The following is a 23887-nucleotide window of genomic DNA, read 5'->3' as shown; positions in this document are numbered from 1 at the left end:
GCTTTTTCAATGACTTTAACTTCTTCGCCCAAGCAGACGGTTGCTTTTCTCTACTCTTTGGATTATTCTTTCTTCAAAAAACTAAAACCTCTTCTTAAAAACTTCTCACACACTTGAAGTAAATTATTTTCCTAAGTTAACTAAATCATTCCAAAAGAACATAGGATAACCACCCTTGGGCCGGACACACAACTACCGCGTACAATTGACAGCGAACCCTAATTTCCAAGACATGCAACTCGACTCTCTTTTTCTTTAATTTTCTCTCCGCTATCTTCCCGCAAAACTATGTAGAAACATCAAATAAGTTTTAGAAAAATTTTGAAAATATAAAATAAGTATTTATATAGTTTGTCTTATCCATAACCTTTTCATTTTGATCAACCGTTTTATTTTTACTCCTTCATATAGTTATATGGTTACTTCTTTTTATAGTTTAATTCTAGGACCAGATTGACTACGATTTATGATATAACCAGACCAGAGACTTATTGTTCCGACTTTCGCAACGAAAGTAACGGAATATTTGTGCTCGGGGTGGGTTTTTTTTCTTCAGACAAATTTCGACTTTTTAACTAGCCATTTTTGACGGATTTTTTAATATCATTCGAAAGGTATTGTTGTCCTGAGCTCAAATTTGAAAAGATATTTTACCTGTGATCATTTTTCGTTAAGTTACGGGGGTTTAAAAGTTGTCAATTTGGCCAATTTGGGACAATTAACGCGCGATATATTTCGCGCTATTAACGCGTAAGCGTAGATTTAATCCGTCTTAGAAATCGTTCCAAATTGGTTAAAGGAAACTTATTTGCCAGAATTGATTTGATACTAGAAGTGAAATCTATCAATTTGTACTTTATATGGCGTGTGGGGGGATGATTTTCACAAAAAATTTCAAATTTTTTTACCAATTTTTTTTTCATTTTTTTTTAGATTTAATTTTTCTAAAGGCAGTCGGAACATTCAGGGCTTTGCCCTGATACGAGCAGTCTTGTTATTTTAGTTACTAAGTGAAACAAAATATCTATCAACGTTCCATTGTTTCTTTCATTAAAGTTGGCAATAAAAAAATATATAGAGTCTTGTTTACAAAAAAACTATTCATTTAGGCGGGAAAAATAGCGACCGCTCGCTCCGTTACGATAAATTTTGACATGAAAGTTATAGTGACTTTCAATTTATACTATTACGATTCACAACTTCTACTTTTTGACGCCTGCTGCGAATTATCGAATTAAATGATTTTTCCTTCATTTCAACACGCCATTGCCATTGAAAAATTAATTGACCTAAAAAGCACTATTTTCGGTTGTTTAAGTTGCTCAAGGTCACCAATGTAGTTTTTGTAGATTTCGTCAAAAATTAAGTTTTGGTTATAACTATAAACGAATATTGGTGAATTTGCATTTTTTTCTATTCGGGTAGCCCACCTGTTGAGTTCGGTGACCTGTTCCATGGCTTTTCTGCCGTCCTGCTGGGCGGATTTGTACTTATTTCCATGCTGCTCCATTTGTGCCTTGAGAGTTTTCAGCTCCTGAGTCAGCTTCGCTATCTTGTCATCCTTTGCATCTATCTCCTTCACCATCTTGTTCCTCTCCTGAAGGTCAAACGAGAGTTCATCCACCCGCGAATGTCAAAACCAGATTTGATTACACATCACTCAAGTTACCAAATAATTTTCTTGATGGCTCGAAATCAATCAATTTTCAGCTGGCGCATATTTTTTGACACCAAGTACAAAATAATTTGGAGCTACATAACAAAAACTTATTTAAAAATCTACAGTTGGTGCTTTTCTTTAACCTGTTTGTCTCGTGGCTTTTTCTTTTTAACGCTGATTGATTTTTTTTAAAGCAGATATTTCTTTTCAAGTTTTCACAACGAGTTAACAAAAATACGCTTTGAAACACAAAATTTAGAAACTTTTAAATATGTCCAACCTGTTCGTATTCTTCAGTCTTCAGTTTGACCTCCTGCTCAAGCACTGCCTTAACGTCTTCTGGTACTTCGCTCTTACCACCGCCGCCATCCCCACCCTCTCCATCTTCGCCTTCGCCTCCCTCCCCACCCTCTTCTCCGTCTTCACTCTTCCCCCCGTCCGCACTCTTGTCCCCCTCCCCCTCCCCGTCCGCGCCTCCCTCCCCATCCTCATCACCTTCCTCCACCCCACTCAGTTTGGATCCCTTTCCACCCTTGCTCTTGCCCTAAAATTTAAGGAAATCAGATGTAATTTTTAAGCTGGTAGTCTAAACAATTTCAATGCTTTTTCTAGAAAATTTTGACTATGGTTTCAGGGACAAAGTTAACATCCTCCAGCCCAGCGTTAAATTTAAATTAAATTTGCTAAGCGCTGCGTGTAAAATGCTCTCTTCTGATTGGCTGAAAACTTAAAATCAGAGACAAGTTAACATCCACCACCCCTAAACGGCTTTGGTTGGGGGATGTTAGCTTGGGTTCGATTTCAGATATATCAAAAAGGGCTCATAACCCTTTTTGAGGCTCATAACCCTGATAAATAATTCTGGAATCAATGGCAATTTGGATTTCCATTTCCGGTTTATTAGGTTATTTTTCAGCGGAAGAATCTAAATCAGGTCCGACATTTTCGATAATAGAAAACCTCGGCAATATCATGGCTGATTTAGGATTATCCATGTAATATTGTTATCTTGTCAAGATATCCATATTTACTTTCTAAGATTTTGGAACATATTCATCTCACAAGTAAGTACATTCCCCAAAAATATGCTTCTCAAAGTTTGGGATATTATATAAGGTCTAGTCAAGGTATACATGGTAGCATGGATTATGAAAAATTTGTCTTTTCAGAATATCCTTGGTGTCGAGGATCTTGATAATTCATTGTTAGCTTCCGTCTTGATATAACTACGCTGAAACATTTGAAACATCTTTAAAAAAAGTTTCTTAAACTTAGCTGTAGTTTGAAATTTTGTTCAAGTGTTGAAGTACTTTTGTGCCTTAGCGAGTTATTTCTTGTAAGTTGATTAATGATAGGCAATAAAAACTGAAATGGACTTTGCCTCGTTTTTTTAATATATGTGCAATCAAAAAGATGCTTTCTGTCATAAAAGTTGCAGTTCTTTAGATTTTTTTACACGAATTTCAATTATTACAGATTTCAAGTTCTATGAGGAACGATATGATAATTGGCAAAAATTGACTTTTCAGTGTAATGGAAAAAGAAACTAATTTTTTGCCAGTCGTTATTCCCAACAAAATAATTTACTTGATTGACAATCGTAAGGCATACAAATAAGTAGTAAATGGCTGAGAACTAAATTTTTGAAACAAATGGCAAAGTTGCAATGAGGTTCGATGAATTATAATCCATTATATACAATAGATTTTAATGGCTGTCCCATTGCCTCAAAACATTATAACAAATTACAAATTATAAGTGATTAACAATACCCTGAACTCAAGGGTACTATTGATTAACAATAACCTGAACTCAAACCTTGCGACTGCAATTCTTTTGTCGATCAGAAGTTTTTTTGGTAAAATAATCATATAAAAAGTTCAAAGTTTTTTTTCATGTTTTTAATTTCTGAAATTTATCCCCACAAGCTATGTAACTTTTAACGTGATATATTTGGCGTAAATTAGCGTTTTGATAGAAGCAAACTGCATGCCTCAGTTCAAATTAGAAGGATGTATTTTGACGCTCACCTTAAAAAAACGAAATATTGTGCGCGTTTAATATCCAAAAGTGACTTTTAATAGCCAAAGTAGTCCCAAATTCAAAACATTATGCCTTTGTGAAAAAAATCAAACCTATGCGTTTTTACGTTTGAATTCCAGAAAACACTTTCTTCTAGATGGTATAGAAAAACCAGGGTAGAAAAAAAATGACTGAAAAAAAACTACCCCAAGCATTAATATTCCCCGTTTTCTTCGGAAGTCGGAAAAATAATCAATTATGCATCACTCAAAATAGAAAACATTTCAATCCATTGTATTCGATTAAAAAAATTAGTTGTAACAAAACGTATCGTATAATAATGGACGATATTAGATTATAATTGTTTTTAGGCCAAAAGCATGGGTTTTTCAATACAACTTCAAAAAAAATTTTTAAAACTGACTATAATTGTTTTTAGGCAAAAGCATGGGTTTTTCAATACAATTTCAAATTTTTTTTTAAAAATTGACTTTCGGCTAATTTTGTTTTCGGTTTTTCACACACAAGTTTTTTCGCGCATTCGGTCCTTCGCGCATGAGAATAGCCCCCTGGAAATTGCACTTCAGCGATTGCACGCTCAAGTTTCGAGCATCTATGAAGTTGTATTGAAAAATCCATTCTTTTGCCTAAAAACAATTATAATCTAATATAGTCCCTTATAATACAATACGTTTCCTTATAATCAATTTTTTAAAATCAAATACATTGGATTGATATTTTTTCTTTTTTGGGGGCTATTTTCATTCGTGAAGGACCGAATGCGCGAAAAAACTTGTGTGCGAAAAACCGAACACAAAATTAGCCGAAAGTCAATTTTTTAAAAAGAAGCAGTTGCCATTCAATTCCAAAGAAGTAAACGAAGAAACAGTTTGCTTCTTTCATTACGAAACCCTTGAAATGTAAAATTTGTCCCAACTTTGGGGCGGTCAATGACAATATTTGAATTTTGCATATTGTGCCGTTTTTATATTCGGCCAATCTCAATACCCCAGTCCCTGGAAATGTTTACTTTCTTTCCAAATTTTAGATTAGCTCTGATTGGCTCATTTATATTTTCGCGCATTTGGATCTTTGCGCATGAGGGATTCCACCAATATTACACAGTTGGGTACTGCAAAAAATGTTTTCTGAATTTCTTTTTGTCTTCCTGCCACCTACCCCACACTTACTATTACCAATCTTAATTCCATCACACCCACCTCACCCATTCAGCCTTACACACATTTAAAAACATATGGGAAGGCCTTGTGTTGGGGTTGGTGGGGGGGGTTTGTGTGGTGGAAGATAAGAGGTATAAAAAGTGGGGGTGAGTTAACCATTGTGTGCTCATTTTGGGTGTTAACAAAGCAAAGAGGCGTGTTGAATTTGTGAGAGATATCGTTTTGCAAATTTGAGAACATGTGAGTAGATTTAGAAAACGCGTACGCTCTGAATTATGCAGAAAAATTGCAAACTCTGCAAAAAGTTTTTAAACATAAAACCATCACAAGTTTGCAAAACAAATCACATACAACAATTGTTTTCACTTTTGAGCCCAAGACTTCCATAGATTTCAAATTAAATTAAATTTCTCGTATCAGGCCAAAATCCTGAACCTTCCAATTGCCCTTTATTGTCATTTAACAAATTTTTCGAGAGCATCAATCAGAAAACTTTATTAGATTTCCTAAAAACTGAAAAGAAATGATTTTTTTTCCCGAATTTAAAAAAAAAACATTTTCCCTGCAATTTGCTATGCCAAGTACGAAGTTATAATAAAAGTGTTTAGTAACGTAATAATTACTTCCAATGGTTGGTCTCAAGTTAGTTTGCAACGGTTTTTGAGCGGATAAAATAGCCGTATACGCCGTCTACATTGTCCCAAATGAGCTAAAATTTTATTTTTCAAACCCCCCATAACTTCGCGAAAAAATCACGATTGTTTTTTTTTTGAAATTTGAGTCAAAATATGAATGATAGCATGCCTCAATTTGATTTCAAACTATTGTTAAGAAGGGTTAATACTCCGTTGACTCATTATTAGCTCGAAATATTGCCAATCTTTAAAAAAGAACGAATAATTTTTCAGAAAAAATGCTTACGAAAAACAAATTAAAAAAAAAACTCTTGATAGCAATATCTTTTGAATGATATAAAAAACACCGCCAAAGATTGCTTTTTCAAAAGTTGAAATCTGTCCATAGAAAAAAGTCACCCCGATAACAAAAATTCCATAATTTGTTTTCAAAAGTCCAGATCATGCATTATCTATCCAAAACTGGCCAATTAGCAAATTCCAAACCCCATATCTGTATAAAATAGTGATCACAGGTGAATTTGTTTTATATTTGAGATCTGTATAACACAATATTTCATATAGGTTAAAACGTTTTGTCAAAATTGCTTAGTTAAACATTCGAAACAGAGTAAAAAAAATCACCCCAGGCACAAAACGTCCTTGGTTTCTTCTACAAATTTTGGACCATTGATTAATCGCTGATAGAAATAACTTTCTATTTGAGTTCAAGGTACTAAATCTTTTCAGATATAAAAGAGTTTTGTCGAAATTGTTTTTTGGATTTGATTTTTGTCTTTTTTGAAAAAAAAACTCCATCCGTCTGGCCGTCCTGGAAAGTCGGAAAAATGATCATAAGATATGTTTCGAAAGTTTTAGAGTTCAAACCGATTTTGCTACCCAGGGAATTCGGGAAAATACCAAAGCCAGTATAAAAGAACATTTATCAAACCTTTCCGGCCTTGCTTCCTTTGGCGGCTGAAGTTTTGCTCAATTTGCTGCCCAGCCTCTCCGAATCTTTATTCTTTTGCCCAGCAGGGGTATCAGGAGCTAAAATTGTAAATGGAACTGCTATCAAATAAGAAAACTGAACCATCAAATAAATTGGAGTTTTTGTTGTTAACATTGTTTTGGTTTCTGCAAAATTAGAAAGAAAAATAAACCAAGTTTTTTCTCGCCTTATTCGAACATGATTCACATACGTTAAGCGATGCTAACTTTTGTTTTTTTTAATGGAAAAAAGACAATAATGTTTTTGAAGCTAGAGGCCAGCTAAAGCTGGAAAGACTTGTTTGATAAATTTTGAACTTTTGTATTGATTCGGAAGGACAAGGTTAACTCCAAAAACTGGGCTTCACCCAAAATCTTATTTGGTTCTCTTAAAAATTAGCAAGGAGTGAGTTTTTAAATTTAACAAGATAACTTTCATGAACATCAAAATTTTCAAAAAAAATGGTAAGAAAATCAAAATTTAAGTTTTTTCGAGGGCCATTACTTTTTGTGGAAAAACATCTAGGCTTAGCCGCATAATCTATCTGAGGTTTTGGTTTTAATGAGAAGAACGGGTTGTGCGAAGCGGTCATTTATTGATTGTTTCATGAAACTTTTTGAATTTTCTCAAAAAGTATCCAAACAAATCTATTGAGCAACGTTTAATGATCATCCAAATCTAAAGAGCAAAACCTCGTTGGTCATTAGATTTGGTTGGATACTTTTCGAGAAAAGTCAAAAAATTTCATAAAACGGTCAAAAAATCAAAAATTTGACTTTTCCGAAAGTCATAACTTTGTCTGTTGAAAAAATAGGGCTTCACCCTTTTTACAGCGGAGCTTCGCACAACCCGTTCTTCTCATTAAAACCAAAATCTCAGATTTGAGAGGGAGCTTTCGAGAAAAGTCAAAACGTTTAAAAACCGATTAAAAAGTCAAAAATTTGAGTTTTCAGAGGGTCATAACTTTTTGTATAGAGTAAATTGTTCTTGATTGCTTCTTCGGAGAGCTCCCATAACAAATTCTTTCGATTAAAACTGAAATCTGAAATTATGGAGGGTAGCTTTTTGGGAGGTTAAAATTTAAAAAAAAAACGGTTAAAAAATCGAACATTTGACTTTTCGGAGGGTCATAGCTTTTTGTGTAGAAAAATTTTAGACGTGATAATTTATGCAACGGAATTTCCCACGACTCGTTTTCCTCAATTACACCGAAACCTCAGATTTGGGAGTGTAGTTTTTGAGAAAAGCTGAAAATTTTTAAAAAACGATCAAAAAAGTGAAATTTTGACTTTTCTGAGGGTCATAACTTTTGTGTGAAAAAATTTGAGTGTAATGCAGGGGATCTTCGTAAAACCCGCTCTTTTTTGAAAAAATTAAAAACTTAAATTTGGAAAAATAGTTTTTGAGAGTTTTCAAAAACGGTAAAAAAAATCGATTATTTGACCTTTCTGAGGGTCATAACTTTTTGTGAAGAAAAAACTTGAGCATAGCTGCTTTTGCAGGAGAGTTTCCCACAACCTGTTTTACCCGTTGAACTCAAATTTAAAGAAAAGAATAAAGTTTTTATAAAACTGAAAATTTATCCAAAGCGTCTCAAAAAAAATAATTAAATAAAACACCCGATCCCATACCTTTTCATAATACCTGTTTTGATCCAACAGGAATCGTATTAACCTTTTTCGAATTCGGAAACCAAATTTTTTGAGCAAGACTTGAAATCTTTGATGATCAAATATAAAATATTTTGTTAACCAAATAATTAGATTATTTTTACATTTACTGACAGTTGGAAAAGAGTAATGAACACAAGGAAACTAAAAAAAACCTACTTGTTTTTTCCACAAATCTTGAACTTTTGATTTTTGAAGAAACAAATAGATGATCTTAAAGCTCTTTGAGTTCGCAGAATGATTTATGATGGACACTTTTTTGTTAAAATCAACACAATTTGAGAAAATTGGATCAATTGGTAAAACTTTTATTTCGCTGGGAAATCTGATTAATTTCCATTTTCGAAATTAAAAGTTCATCACGTTTTTCGTGATTTTTACAAATTTGCTGTTCGATAGAACAGTTTGCCTTCCTTTTAACAACAGAAATTCACTGAATTTTAACAGAACTCACAAGTCAAACAGCAAAAAATCAAATTGAGCGTGAACAAATTTTAAGAAAAAAAAACCAGCAGGACTCACATAAGAGTAGTCACTACGTTCATCACTCCTAATAATTCCATTGGTTTTTTTTCCATAAGACTCATATCAGTGACTATGAAGCAATAAGACTTAAAAATTTTGATTACTATATTTTTAATTTTTCAAAAGCAAAAACTTGAAACTGAAAATTTTGGTTCTTACAGTTGCCGTCATCGTCCCCATCCATCTTCTCAATCTTCGCATGCGCGTCTCCCTTGCCGAAATCATCCAGCAGTTTCTTCAGCTCCTCCAGGTCAACTTCCGGTTTGGGTTTGCCACCTGAATAGATTTTAATACCAGAAAACTCGAGATTAACAAAACATTTCACCTTTGTTACATGAATAGAAGTGAGAGCTGGAAACCTCAGAAGGATTCGCCGTGCATTATTGAAAGACTTGATATCAGGTGATTGATGATAAATGATATGGAAACCAAAACTTTTGAAAATGATGAATTAAAAACAATTCAACCAATGAAAGTCATTTTACGTAATGCTCATTTTCTGAGCGCATTGACCCTTGTCTTTGTTTGATGGCTCAGATAATAATATAAACCTTCGCATTCCTTTGGTTGTATGAAGTTGACAACCAACCAACCTTGTGCTATTGCATCTGTACTCTTGTCTGTCGAATCTGTTTTACGAGGCCAAAGTGTACCTTTTTTTTCATTTTTGTTAGACTTTCAAGGAAAGTGGCGAAATATTGGTGCTCAGATGTTTTCCCCTAGTTGAACAATGAATGAGTTGTTTAAAAGTTTCAACTTTTTAACTAGTCATTTTTGAAGGGCTTTTTTACACCATCTGAAAAATTTGACATGCCAAGATCAAATGTAAATTTAAAAAATTACCTGCTACCATTAAAACCCTAAGTTAGGAAGAATTGAATTTGGGACTACTTTGACCACTATTTTACCAAGTTGCTCGTATCAATGTGACTCTTTGAACGTTCCGACAAGCTTTTAACGTCTATGGCGTAGTGTTCAGTTTGAAAAATAAATAAATGATCACATTTTTCTAATAAAAACGAAAATTTTTTCAAACTTTTGAATGTTTTTTAATTATCCTACCACAGGCTATGTTAAGTACAAAGTGATACTTTTCGCATATAGCAAGGTATTAATTGAACCAAGTAACATGCCTCATTTTATTTGAAACAGTTTTCTGGAATGGATTAAACCTCTTCTTACCTGTTAATAGCAAGAAATATATCGCGCGTAAATTTATCCCAATTTGAGCAAATTGGCTATCTTTAGATCTAAATATTTTAACAAAAATAAGTAACAGGTGAATTATTATTTTTTAAAAATTGAGCTCAAGAAAACAATTTTTTTGATGATATAAGAAAAACCGTGAACATTGGCTATTTAAAAGTTCGAAATTGTTCAGGAGAAAGAGAACAACCTCGCGCAAAAAATCAGTCCTCTTAAAATGCTTTGTCATTTATTAAAAAATTTGATGATCTGTTGGGTTTATTTGCTCGTTGCGGATTCCTCAACACATTTTTTGCCGACGAAAACTTTACTTTTTGGTTCCACAAAATTTTTGCAGTGGATTCGGTGGTTGATATTTAACACAATTTAATGAGTTTGCAAAATTGTTAAAGGTCCAATTTGATCACGCAATGACTGTCATCTGATGTAAATATTTCCGCCCTTTTTAAGTCAAAAACTTCTCGTGAGTCTACTTGCCTTGGAGTCCCTTAGATGAAAGCTGATTAAACTTGAATTTTATAATCAATGTCTATAAAAAAAAGAAAAATCAATTACAATCAACTAAAAATGAATTATATTGCTATCATTTATTAAAGCATTTATATTTATTTTAAACCAATTAAAAACAAACAATTTTCATTTTTATAGATGAAGACAATAAAAATCCCTCAAAATCTATTTTTCCCACTTTTTGCGAAGCAAACTTTAACGCACATAAATAATTTCTATTTTTTAACTAAAATTGGTTAGTTGTTTTTAAGTCTTAACTTATTCTAGTTTGCAAGAGATCGCGTGCCAAAAACATGCACTTTTTTGCCAACTTTTTTCAAAAATGGCATTTCTGACCGTCCATTAAAAAATATCTGAACCAGCACCACTACCTGAACCAACCCCTGCCAAAAACAATCCGGATGGTGGAGGACGTCGGTTCTTGCAAGGAGGGTTGGTTGGTTCAGGTGGTGGGGGCTGGTTCTGGTCAAGGGACGGGTGGTTCATGTGGTGGCGCGGTGGTTCAAGTGTGTGTGTATTGGGGGGTGTGGATGGTCCAAATGGCTAGGTGGGGTTGTTGGATCAGGTGTGGGGCAAAGGAATAAACTTTGGGGTGGGATGGTTGTAAAAAGCCAAAGGAAAAATGATAGGAGGGGAGATAAAAAACTGGATGAAACAACCAATTATTGGAACTTTAATCAGTTTCAATAAAAGGACCAAACATTTACAAATTTTGATTCTCATCCAAGCAAATGAGAAAAACTTTTTTTCATGTTTTTAACAAATTCTCTGCAAGGTTTTGAGCCACAAGTTTGAATGTTCGAAATAAGGTTGATGCAATTTTTGAAGCGTGAGTCGGCCAGCTAATGATAAAAAAACTGACAAGGAAATTCATAAAATTCCAAACAGAATTTTAAGAATCAGACAAAACTGATATTGAGTGTTTACAAGATTTAAAATCTTCACCGCTTTTGCAAGTCCATTTGAAAACTTTTGTCAACGCAGAATTTCTCCAACTTATTTTATCCGTTTTGACGTTGCACCTTAAGATTTTCTGTTTAATATTTTTTTGCACTGAAGTCATAGGAAAAACTAAGTTTCACTTCCTACCGAACGAAACGAATCTATAAAACTTAAACAGCCCGTGGTGATTACCACGATAACTCCACATGAAGAATCTTTCTGCTTAGTTATGTTCTGATAACGAATCAACACCTCCAAAACGTGTTCTTTCGATTCTTTTAAAATTTTGGTCCAACCGAACTCGAAGTAGTTTTATCGACCGCCTAAGTTTGAACACTGTATCTTAATTAACGTCAAAAACACAAGAAATCGTCTCAAAGCGAAAAACTGCATCTTATTTTTCTCGTGACTGTATTTCCAAGTGAATTTTTATCGTTAAATCAATTCCTAGTGTAAAGAAAATCTAGAATCAGACAAGGATAGCCGGTTACTGTTCAAGTAGCCTAGAACGTTCCGACCACATTCGTAATAAATTACAAAAAAACTTTTTGAATCTTCAAATTAGCGTCACTTTTCCGTGGTGTGAATATAGAACTATACAAACACGTATAACGTAACTAAATTAGGCATAAAATACCATAATTCTAATAAAAAATTAAATGAACGAAAAAGTGGGAAAATATTTCCTAATTTTTTTGCACTAAAATTTTTAGGTTTGGATGAAAGTGCTCAGTTGAATGCCAAGAAAGCGCTTAATTAAGCTTCAAAAAATGTTTGTTTTTGTAGTAAAATCAGGTTTGTTCCTAAATGGCCAATAGTTATACATAACGAACGTTACTTGACCACTTTGGACGAAAACTCAAAAATTTCAAACCGGTTTTTTCAACACTGTGAAAGTTTTTGAAACTTTTTTAAAGACGTTCGAATCACGACTGAAAGAGCTTTAATATGATATATCACTCGACCCATTCTGATGATTATTTGTGGAACCTGATTTTGCGTGAAAAACAAAAAAACTGAAACGCACTCGCATACAAAAATCTTCCACATTTTTCAATTGGCCGGAAAAGCAAGAATTAAAAAAAAACAAAAAAAATTCCTTTAAACTGTGATAAGTTATTTAGATTAAACTTCACCTTTTATTATCTTGCCAAAGCGATTGATTTGAAGTTGGTTGGTTAATTATGACGACTAACTGAAAAACTTTTTCCCTCTCAAGATCTTCAACTAGTATTTTGATCAACCGAACTTCAATCCTGAGTATATAACTTACCTTTTCTGTGCTCTTTGGCCTCCTTGATTAACTTCAGCACCAGTTTCTTTACTTTAGCTCCCTTATTGCACTCATTGTTGTACATCTTCATCCAGTACTCACTGGACTTCTCAGTGTTGGCCTTCACATTGTTCTTGATCGTCTTCACTCGCTGGCCGAACATGAGTGTCGAGTGGGTCTCCTGTTCGTTCATTTTGGCGGGCGAGCAGCAAATTACCATCGTCATTCTTGCATTGCAGCCCAAACTCTCCTGAACACATTCTTTCAAAAGTTCAAAATCAATAAATTTGCCGGAGTTGGTGTCCAAATCAAAGCCATCTGCTCTCAATTCTGGGATACGTTTTTTTTTCCGAATGACTGTTTTATGATGCCAATTTTTGATCAAACAACCGTTTATCTTTTGAATGGCAATGATCATCATCATTATACAGCTCTTAGTATATAGTAAAAATAATGATAAAACTGTGTATACGTTGAGGCTTTAAAATTGAATAATCCTTTTCAGCTCCTCTGATGCTCTCAGAAGTCGACAGTTATTGGTATCACATATGAAACACAGGAAGTGTAAGCTAGCCATTTTTAAGGTCAGAGAATAAACCCACCTGAAGAATGCGTGTGAGTTTGCTGTCCCTGTATGGTACGTGTGTCTTTTTCTTCTCAGTGAGGGCGTTGATCACGTTTCCCAGACAGGAGAGAGACTTGTTGATGTTCTTTGCCTCGTTCAACCTACAAAAACAACATGAGTGCACCCAAAACTAGACATCCAGCTATTTTGGCTCATTTCCAGTCTCTTTTCAAGCTTTCAAGCTGTCATTTTTTATGGTTGTTTTACCTGTTTTTACGGCTAAACGCGTAATATTACGATGCAAGGTATGAAGAACAAATATATTCTCAATTGATAGCTTGTTCACCATGCCAAGCGTCATTGAAATATAACAACATTGAGCGAATTTTAAAAAATGATATCGAAAGGTGGTGAGGGCCCTTATTTTAGAAAAGAGCCCCCATTTTAATCTTAAGCGATTCTGAATCCTCGTGCTTGACATTGTTTTGAGATTCTTAAATAAACGAGGTACGCTATAAGCGCATATATGCACACGTTTTTGGTTGTTGGATGCCCGCTCAATAGATAAGTAGCGAATGCATAAGCGACGGGGTTCACAAACTGCCGCTTGTTTATAGACCCTACTTTCAATTCCGGAAGAAAAGTTTTGATTTTTTGCCTACTCTGCTGTAGAATTTTATAACTTTTGTTTTTTATAACCTGTCTCCTGTGGCGCCTGTTTTGGCCACCTTTTCTGATCCTGCCAAGTCCACCAGAAACAGAAGACTGTTACTCTTGCCCTTCTGCGTAGACTGAAACAGAAACAATAATATTTGAAATCTCACATAAAAGCTATCAAATGTCGTTTCTCAAGAGTGATGTAAAACTCCAGCTAATATCAATAAAATTTAATTTTTGATCCGAATCTAATTTTTTGCCCTAATATATGTGCGTATTTAAAATAGTGTTTTCACGAAATTTTGTAATAATTTTCATAGCAATTTGGCGCTCCTAATTTTATATGATTATGTAATTACTCATAGAGAAGTGGCAAGGTTTTGGTTGTACCTGTTCGACCTTGAGCTGTACTACACTGTGTGACCTTGAGGAGTGTTCGTTCATGTTGGTCTTTCCAGTGTGTCTGTTCTTTTTGCCCTTCTCAATACACTTCATCACCTCCTTGGGCGACCCCAAAGACTCCTCGTGTAGACCCTATACAGAGAGACATTCTGATCGGCACGTAAGTAAAACATAACCAACAGGCAGTCTGAAAATAGTAATGAACGCAAGTAAACAGGAAAAAGTACTCACTGTTTTTTTTTATATCTCAACTTTCAAACTTCCAAGAAAAAAAATAGATGGCCTTATAGCTCTGGGACTTTCTAGAGTATTTTTTTTGTTTGATAAAACATAATTCAATTTGAAAAAACTGGATCAATAGGTATAACTTTTTGTTTCGCTGCGAAATCTGAAAATTAAAATCCGTTTTCCAAATTAGAATTCGATCACCTTTTTGTGACCTAACATTTTTGCTGTTCGATAGTGGAGTTTGCTTTCCTTTTAACAGAACAATGAAGTGAACTGAACTTGAAAATAAATAAAAAGTCGAATCGCGAAAAATCTAAAAAAAAGTATCACGACCTATATAAGAGTATGAACTAGGTTCATCGACTGAAAGTTTGTTCCGAAATACCTTCTGACAATTAGCAGAAGTGCAGAAGATGTTTCTGAACTGAGAAAAAGATACTTGCAAAATATGCATTGATGGAGGTGAATTCCCTTGTTTGTTGGTTCTTTAATTATAGTTCTAAATTAAAGACTTTTTTTTCAACAAAAGTTTGCGAATCATTTCCTAATGCTTATTAAATTTTTTTTCGAGTGACATTAAAAAAGTTTACTTGAAAAAATAAAGGGATTCTTAATTTTGTAAAAAGTATCATTTCAACACTTTTATAGGTATTTTTATGCCTATTTTTCATATGACGCAGGAAACAATGAAAGGTAAATTTATGAGTTTGTGAAGATGTTCTTCCAAAATGGGATTCAAAAAAATGTTAATTGGTCGCAAATTGTTCCTGTGTTTAGAGCGAACATATTATGGCAACTTTTTTTTAAAGCGAACATGCTATGATTATGTTTTTTATATTTCTGACGACCACCTTGACGTATGGGGACCCTTTCCTCTCGTGTACAGGGAGGTTGTCGTTTTCTGGTTTGAGCAGATCCTGCAGCTTCTCATTGTAGATCTCGAAATAGGACAGCTTAATGCAGAGCTCTGTCTTCTCTTTGGCGCTGTCTACACTGCTGAAGAGAGCATCCACCATCCGAGGAATCACACCTTAATACAAATACTGCTTATGATATTTTTTTTTGTTTTGCGCGCACAATATTTAACGCACACAAAAAACATCGACACCTAAAATCCACCAAAAAAACACAAGTAATTTTTTTGGATCGCTAGCGCCTATACAAAATTTTACATCCGATCCTAGCTGCAATGATAATTATTGATTCATAGAAGGTTCAGAGAAATTTCTCTGCTAAAAAGATGAAAAAACTTCTCGTACAAGTTTGAACCCACTCAATATTTTTACTGAAAGTTCAAATCGTTTCGAATTGTTTTTCGGATAAAAAATTCTAACAAGATAGATTTAAATTACCCGGGCTAAAAGCATAAAACTTGAAAGATAAAGCGCGTTTTCTCAAATTGGGTTGATTTTTGGTGAAATACAAGGAAGACAAGACTAGCTTTATGATGAATTTTGGCAAAGAATGATCCATAATCATTCTGCTAAAATTTTAAGCAAGTCATGTTTTAATCGTTTTTCAACCCAAACTCGAAAACATGACCAAAAAGAGAATTGGACGCAATGAAACTGAAACCAAAACTGACTTGATTTTTTTCAAAAATCTTCAACTTTTGAACTTAGAAGAAAAAAATATGGCCTGAAATCTCTTATGATGGAAATTTTTTTTGTTAAAATTAACTCAATTTGAGGAGAAAACTGGATCAATAAGCAAATTTTTTATTTCACTGGGATATCTGATAATTAATTTCCATTTTTGAAATATGAAGTGGATCAAGTTTTTCGTGATCTTTACTTTTTGCTGATCGAAAGTGGATTTTGCCTTTCTTTTACAAGGAAACAGCACTGAGCTTAAAAAGAAATTACAAGTCAAACCGCGAAAAATCAAAATTGAGCCTGAACAAATTAAAAAAAAAAAATCAAACAAAAAATCTGTATAAGAGTTTTCACTACGTTTATTACTCTTAAAAAACACGTCGTTTTAAAATTCAAACTTTATGCTTTTCGTCCGCATAATTGAAAGCAGTACGTTTCAGAAAACAAAGCCACAGAAGTTCGGATTTTGAAATCTTTTTAAGAACAATTTGTAAAGAACAATTTTTTCCTTGAACCTAGCTCATCGAGGGCTTTCTAAATTTCATTACTTGTTCCCAGTAACTGATTTACTGATTTGCTTACACAGATTGTTTTTTCCTGGAAATTTTGACTTTTTAGTTGAAGTCTTTCACATAGTTCTTCTGCCATTTGGAAAAGCTTGTTTGTAATGAAAAATTTGAAAGCATGATCTTTTCAGTTTATCAATTCGTACTAATAACATTGCGTTTTTCAAAATAATTAATCCGACTTTCGAATATAGTGACGGAACAATTGTAAAACATTTTTCAGCTTTTAACTAGCCATTTTGACTATAATCTTACATCAGCCCATTGGCATTGTTGTCTTGAGCTCAAAATAATAAAAAATATGTTTTATCTGTGATCTATTTTGTTAAGTTATGTTTGTTTAAATATTATCAATGTATCCAGTTTTAGAAAATTAACGCGTGATATGTTTCGTGCTGTTAACGTGTAAGCGAAGGTTTTATCCGTTCTAAGCATCGTGCCAAATTGAATGAGGCTTGCTAATTGTTTTCCATAGAATTTTGATATTTGAAAAATTCAACAAACTTTACTTAGCATAGCGTGTGGGGGTTGATTCTCAGAAAAAAATCTCGAGGATGTTTTTTTTTTAATTTTTTCATTTTTTGTTTGAACGTTTCATGCTAGAAAGCAAATACTACTCTATAGAGGTTAAAGGGCAGCCGGAATATTCAGAGTTTAGCCCTAATTCGAGCAGTTTTGTTTATTATGCTGACGCATAATCACCAAGTACTCCGTACATAACTTTTTGAATGACTCTGGTGGCAAACCAATTGCAATACATGAATTCTTAGTACTTTAGAGCACTTTCAGGAATTTATTAAATATGAGTGACACATAGGGGCAATTTATTGAAACGCTGCGAATAAATCCGTCATCACAACCTTCTCAAATTGATTGAAAACAAGGCTTTTTGTATCAAGGCGGAGCCCTGAATGTTCTGACTGCCCTTCAACATTTTTGAAATTGCTTTTAAAAACATCCATTGAAAAAAGTTATTAAAATTGTGAGCTTTTGATAAAATGATAAAAAGATTATTTTTTTGGATTTTTTTGAAATATTTTTATCCCAAAAACGAATACTTTTAACGCCATGTAATGCAATAGTTTTACCTCCATTCAATTTTAAGAGTAATGAACATAATGAAAACTCTTATACAGGGCTTGCTGATTTTTTTTCAAGCAAGTCTTAAAAATTTCTAATAACTACTTTATATCTCTCTAAATCTTTGTATGAATGCACTTAAGTATATATGCATTTTTAGAATTAAATTGAAATTCAACTGCTGAAAGTGACGTAAATAGCACTTTTCAAATTCAAACTTTTGAAATGGCGCAAAAAAACGCGAACGATTTCTAGTTTCGAAAGTGAAATTTAATTTTTAGATTTCCAGCGGAATAAGAATTTTACCTATTGATCCATATTTCTCAAATTGGGTTCATTTTATCAAAAAAATGACAACCACAAATTGTTCTAGAAATTCAAAGAGCTTAAAGGGCCTCTTTTTTTTGAAATTCGAAAGTTGAGTATTTTCCAAGAAAGTCAGTGTTTTTTTGTATGTTTACTTGCGTTCAATACTCTTTTCCAATCTCCGATTAGCTATGTTAGAAGGATTTATAAGCGGAATAAAAAGACGCTTGCGCGTTAATAGCAGGAAATATCTCGCGCGTTGATTGTCCCAAATCAGCCAGTTTGGCAAATTTCGGCAAAATTATCAGAGGTAAAATACCGTTTTAAGTTAGAGCTCCAGACATTATCGGCTTTTAGAGGGTAGACTATTTTTTATAGGTAATACTTTGTAAGTACTAAGTAGATAGACCAATTAGCTAGCCTAATTCTATGTATACATTTGCAGTTTTTGTTTTCGAACTGAAGCTATCATTATATAAAACGACTTGGCGCACAAAGTTTTGGTCTGGCGTGTTTCAGCCATTTTGATGCTACTGCACAAAATTGCTCACAAAAAAGATGCTTTGAAATGCGGTTCAATTCCTCTTGCAAACCTTTTTTTTGAACACATTTTGAATGCGGTGAGAGACTTTTGAAGTGGTTAGGGATCGAAGCTTTTCATCCCTGGTCAGCAATAGTAAATATTAGTTATTGATAGGAAGGAGTAAGCTTACCTTTGTTCTTTTGGTCATTGAGAGCTCCTTCCATGGTAAATGTTTTACCAGATGCAGTTTGTCCATATGCAAAAATTGTTGCGTTGTAACCTGAAGCAAAACCAATTACTAAAGAAGTTGCTGCTATTGAGTAGTTAAATCTTGTCAAAACTAAGAAAAATTTCGGTTGCCCAAATTTGAAAAAATAAAAATCAAGTTTCAATAATTGAAAGATTTGAAGATTTTAAAAAACGAGGTAATTAGAAAGGTCTTTGGTGAACAAAAAAACTTCTAAGAAATAGTTTTGACGGAGTATTTTGATACCACCTTCTGAAGATGGTATTAAAACACTCCGTCAAAACTGTTACGAACCCAATAATTTCACAGTTTTTAAGAGTTGGAAAATCTAGGTGAACAGAAAAAAAATTTGAATAAAAATTTTGACGGAGTGTTTTGGTACCATTTGAACAATATTTATACTGTGAAATTTAGAAGTTTTGAAGATTTCAAAAACTTAAGCAATCGAAAAAAAATCACCTAGGTAAACTAAATTTTTCTAAAAAACAGTTTTAACGGAGGGCTTTGTTATCTCAACAATAACTATACTGCAACTTTAAAAACTTCAGAGTTCAAAAATTTAGGTGAACAGGAAGAATCTAGGTGAACAAAACATTTTGAAAATAACTGTTTTGAGGGAGTGTTTTGATACCATCTGCACAAAATGTTTACAGTGAATTAAAAATTCGAACTTGAAAAAGCGGAAACAACCTAAGCGAGCGGAAAAACTTATCTAAAAACTGTTTTGACAAAACGTTTTGTAATCATCCGAAGCATATTGTTAACCATCCGAAACAAAATTGGAAGATTTCAAAAATGTAAGTTAACTGAACAAAACCTAGGTGAACAATAAATTTTTGAACAACAGTTTTGACGGAGTGTTTCAATACTATTTTTAAGATTTTTTTAAACAAAAAAATTCAACGTTTCAAAGGTTTGAAGGTCTAATAAGAACGATTTTTTCTTATTATTAACAGTTCTGACGGAGTGTTTTGACACAACCTGAACATTTTGTTTATTGTGAAAAAAACTCTACATTTTGAACAATTCAAAGCTTCGAAGGTTTCATAAGTCTATGTGAAACCAAAAAACCTAGATGAACGACACTTTCATTTCTAAATAACGTTTTCGACGGAGTATTTTGAACTTCAGAAAATGTATACTGTAAACCAAATCTTCAAACTTCAGAAATTTCAAAGTTTTGAAGGTTTCAAAAATATAGAAGAACGGGAAAAAATCTGGGCGAACGAAAAAAACTCTTTATGACGAAGTGTTTTATTATCATCCGTACCACATTTTTAGTGTGAAATAAGAAATCAAAATCGGATTTTTCAAAGGTTGGAAAGAAGACTTTAGAAATGCACGTTAATGGAAAAAAAAACTGGGTAAAATGTCAAGTTGACAGAGTGTTTCGATACCATCATTACAATTTTTTGAAAAACTTAGATGAAAAGAAAAAAAAATTTCCATAAAAGTTTTGACCAGTGATTTGATATCATCTGAAAAATATTTATTCCGTAAATTAAATCTTGAATTTTTCAAAAACTTCAAATAATAGTTTTGACTAAATGTTTTGATACCCTCTGAGCAAAGTTTTGCTGAGAGAGGATAATTGAGTTTTCAAAAATTTCAAATAACGAGAAGTTTCAGAATCGAGGTAGAAATTTCAAAAATTTCAAATAACGAAAGTTTCAAAACCTTAGGTAAACGAGAAAAAAATTAAAAAAACAGTTTTAACGGAGTGTTCTGATATCAACTGCCCATTATTCATACTGTGAAATAAAATAACAAATTCAAAAAATTTCAAATTTGAAAATGTCAAATTCTAGATGTACAAAAGCTTTTTTCTAATTAAAAGTTTTGACGGTGTAATTTGATACCTTCTGAATGAAATTTTTACTCTAAAATGAAAATTCAGTTTGCGAAAATTTGCTTTTTATACTTTTTGAGTTTTTTCTAGCTGTGATATTCCAATTCTACCTTCTCTTCATCGTAATATCATACCACAAATAAGACGTAAAAACAACAATAGATAAAATTTTAAGAAATGGGGAATCCGGCTATTTTCATGTAGGGATTGATGTAGAAAACCCAATTAGGTGTTCACGCTGACACGCATTTGCATTTTTAAAAAACTGAAACTTTAAAAAAGCTTTTCTTCTTCGAATTTCCCAAAAAAACTAAGGGAGACTGGAAAAAAACGCCACATTATTACTTTTCTATTAAGAGGGCAAAAATTAGCTCGCGGTTATTCTTTTTTTCCATACTCTGAAAAAATTTTCAACGTTTCAACCCTTTTGGTCAGTTTTTAAATAATTTGTCTGAACATTTGAGCTCGTTTCCACTCCCTCTCAACAATTGATATTATGTTACTTTTATGTAAATAAATTTTTGTAAGGATATTTGTTGTACTTACCATTAGACTTTAAAAAACCGTTAAACTAATATGAAAATAATACTCTAATTTTGTCGCTCTAATAAAGTTGTATTGAAACATAAAAGCCACACGTAGAAAGCTCAGCTGTTTTTGTTTTCCACCAGCCTTCCCTCATTGCACCCCCCTAAAAAACAGCATGTGCACCAGTTTTATGGCGAGACGAGTGATTTTACTAAGTTAAATAAGAAGCCCAGATTCGGCTCTTTTTGCCTTTAATTTCAATTTTTAAAAATTACTTTACCAATGTCACATTGCACGATCAAGCAAAAACTTAAGGGGAAACGGGAAATAACCGTCTCTTCAGGTGTGGCGGGAAAAATGGAAGAACTTAAATTTGAGTTCATGAAATGACTTTTATCCATTTTCCCATCAAGTTATCAATTTTCTGTTTTTGCCAAAATTTGAAACCAAAATTGTATCATTTTTTTTGTGGTCAGTTAAAAGTTACGCCGAAATTACTCGTTCAATTGCAGACAAATTAATACCTTATGTAGCCGAAACAATTTTAAATCTTTTTGTGCAATTTTTTTTGAGAATAAACTTTCTTGAGCTACATAAGAAGCTCACTTTGGTTTAGTGTTGTCAGCAAGTGAACTAGTCGTTTTTTTTGGCGTTTTTTTTTTCATTTGGCCACAAAAAATGATCCGATTTTGGGTTCAAATTTTTTGGCCCAAATTTTGCAAAGCAAAACTAGCCATTTTAATCTTGCTAAAATTCTAAGCAAGTTTGTTCTTCATATTGACTCGTCTATAATCAACATAATTTGAGAAAAACGCGTTTTAAATTTCAAGTTTTATTCGTTCTATCAGGATAATGTAAAATCAGTACTGTAATACTGGTAAAATAGTTTTCCAAAATTGCAATGGAATTACGGGTGGACGTGAAAAAGAACCTACAGCCCCGCCAGCTCAGTAACAATGAAATTATAGATCTTCACAGGTTACATAGCAGTATTTAGACAAACGCGTATTCAGACTCGTCAGTGTTTAGACAAATACTGTTTCAACCAATCAGAGTCGAGACGAAGAAGAAGTTGATAAATTATTATAATTTATTTTGGATTATTTATGTCTTTTCTCGATTCTGATTGGTTCATACAGTATTTGTCTAAATACTGACGAGTATGAATACGCAGTTGTCTAAATACAGGCTGCACTCCCTCTTCACACTGTTATTTCAGTAATTTTTTTGAGGAAGGGGGTCATTTTAAATAGATGTTCAAGTGCGACTGCATGTATCAGCAAAAGTTATGGTAAAGCCAACTTGGCTCTTTTTCCTTTCCCCCCACCTGCAAATTTTTACATGTAAATTTGTTGACCACATTCTCCAATTGTCATGAAAATTGACATGCAGACTAATTAGGCCATGGCAAATATATTTGGTCTTCATACTCAACCTCGTAAAACCACTCGTTACACTAATATATTGAAGCTCGTGTGAGGTGCGGGGGAAAAGGAAAAAGGGATATTTTTTGGTAAGCCTAACTTTCTTTTTTCGGCTCTTTTTCCTTTTCCCCCACCTCACACGAGCATCAAATTTATGGTGTAGCGAGTGGATTTAGAAGGTTAATTATGAAGACCGAATATGTTCGTCAGGGAGTAATTAGTCCGTATGTCTAAGTTAATAATAATCGAACAAAATTAACTGTAAGTTTACTTGTAAAATTTTGCAGGTGGGGGAAAAGGAAAAAGAGCCCTTTTTTCATAGTACTTTAACATTAATATAACGCTATTTTTCGCTAACTGTGTGATTTTTGTGCAAGGTATGAAAGCAAATGAGTTTAGAAAACTTATTTTGCAGAATTTCATTAAATTATAAAAGCACTGTGACTTTTTCAAAACTGAATTTCAAATGTGGGGGGAGTGGAAAAGAACCGACCCATATTTGACCTTTGAGCACGTGTTCCACAATGGGTTTCATGCCCTCATCGAACACTTCCTTCTGAGTGACCTCTGGCTGCAACACTGCATCGAAGTTGAAACACTTCTTCGGATGTGACTCAGTAGTCACTCCATTCTCACCTGTACAAAAAGGGTAAATCATTTCCTCATTTGCAATTTTATTTCACATTAAAAACGTCACAAAATTTACTGCCGGTTGTAGCTGACTATATTATGATACCAGACCCCAACATTATCCCAACCACAAATTAACTACCTGAGCTATCAACTGCACTCTAAAAACAAAATTTTGACAAAACGTTCTTCATGCATCATTTTTGTGAGAGAAAAAAGCGCGTCAATTTCGGTATTTTTGAGCACTTTTTGGATCGCGCGCCTCTCTAAATACTCTGGTTTTCGATGCTTTGGTTTTGGATGCTTTGTTAGTCTACCTTTGAAAATAACTACACTCTTTTCGCCCTTTTTCTCTTCGTTTTTGTTGATTGGTCTGATTCGGGCGAGGACACGAACACTCACGGCCTCGCCGCCCATTGTAGAGGTGTTAAAAAATACAAAAAACAATAAAAAGATGACTTGGTTGCTGTTTTGATTATCCAATGAATACTTAGTTGTCGATAAATTTTATTTGAGAAAAAGAACGTGCGTTTTTAATAAACTGCATTTTTGTATTTTTGACGGTGTATTTTGTCGAAGTTAAACAAAGGACGAAAAGTTAACCGAATACATTGCTTCGACCGCAACACGTTACACGTCGCAGCCCTTTTGGCCTTTTGGCTCTTTTCCAATTTTCCCCACATTTGAATTTCA

At 33.4% G+C, this 23887-nt stretch overlaps 1 protein-coding gene across 1 annotated transcript in view; it reads right to left on the bottom strand.

Moving 5' to 3' along the window:
* Nucleotides 1-23611, bottom strand: part of LOC134844973 (kinesin-1 heavy chain-like) — a gene marked incomplete in the record, with an annotated part of 39697 nt that extends 16086 nt beyond the window's left edge. The window contains 13 exon segments of the mRNA XM_063861800.1: nucleotides 1431-1597; nucleotides 1941-2204; nucleotides 6430-6527; nucleotides 8823-9097; nucleotides 9797-9845; nucleotides 12595-12844; nucleotides 13197-13320; nucleotides 13859-13950; nucleotides 14207-14350; nucleotides 15298-15476; nucleotides 18707-18796; nucleotides 23069-23200; nucleotides 23512-23611. Of these exon segments, the coding sequence (XP_063717870.1) occupies nucleotides 1431-1597; nucleotides 1941-2204; nucleotides 6430-6527; nucleotides 8823-9097; nucleotides 9797-9845; nucleotides 12595-12844; nucleotides 13197-13320; nucleotides 13859-13950; nucleotides 14207-14350; nucleotides 15298-15476; nucleotides 18707-18796; nucleotides 23069-23200; nucleotides 23512-23611 (1964 nt within the window).
* Between the last annotated feature and the right edge of the window lie 276 nt (nucleotides 23612-23887).

This window comes from Symsagittifera roscoffensis, chromosome 4, assembly GCF_963678635.1.
Source record: "Symsagittifera roscoffensis chromosome 4, txSymRosc1.1, whole genome shotgun sequence".
Taxonomy (NCBI): Eukaryota; Metazoa; Xenacoelomorpha; order Acoela; family Convolutidae; genus Symsagittifera; species Symsagittifera roscoffensis.
The sequence above is the reverse complement of the archived record's forward strand: the minus strand, read 5'-3'. Positions and strand labels throughout refer to the sequence as shown.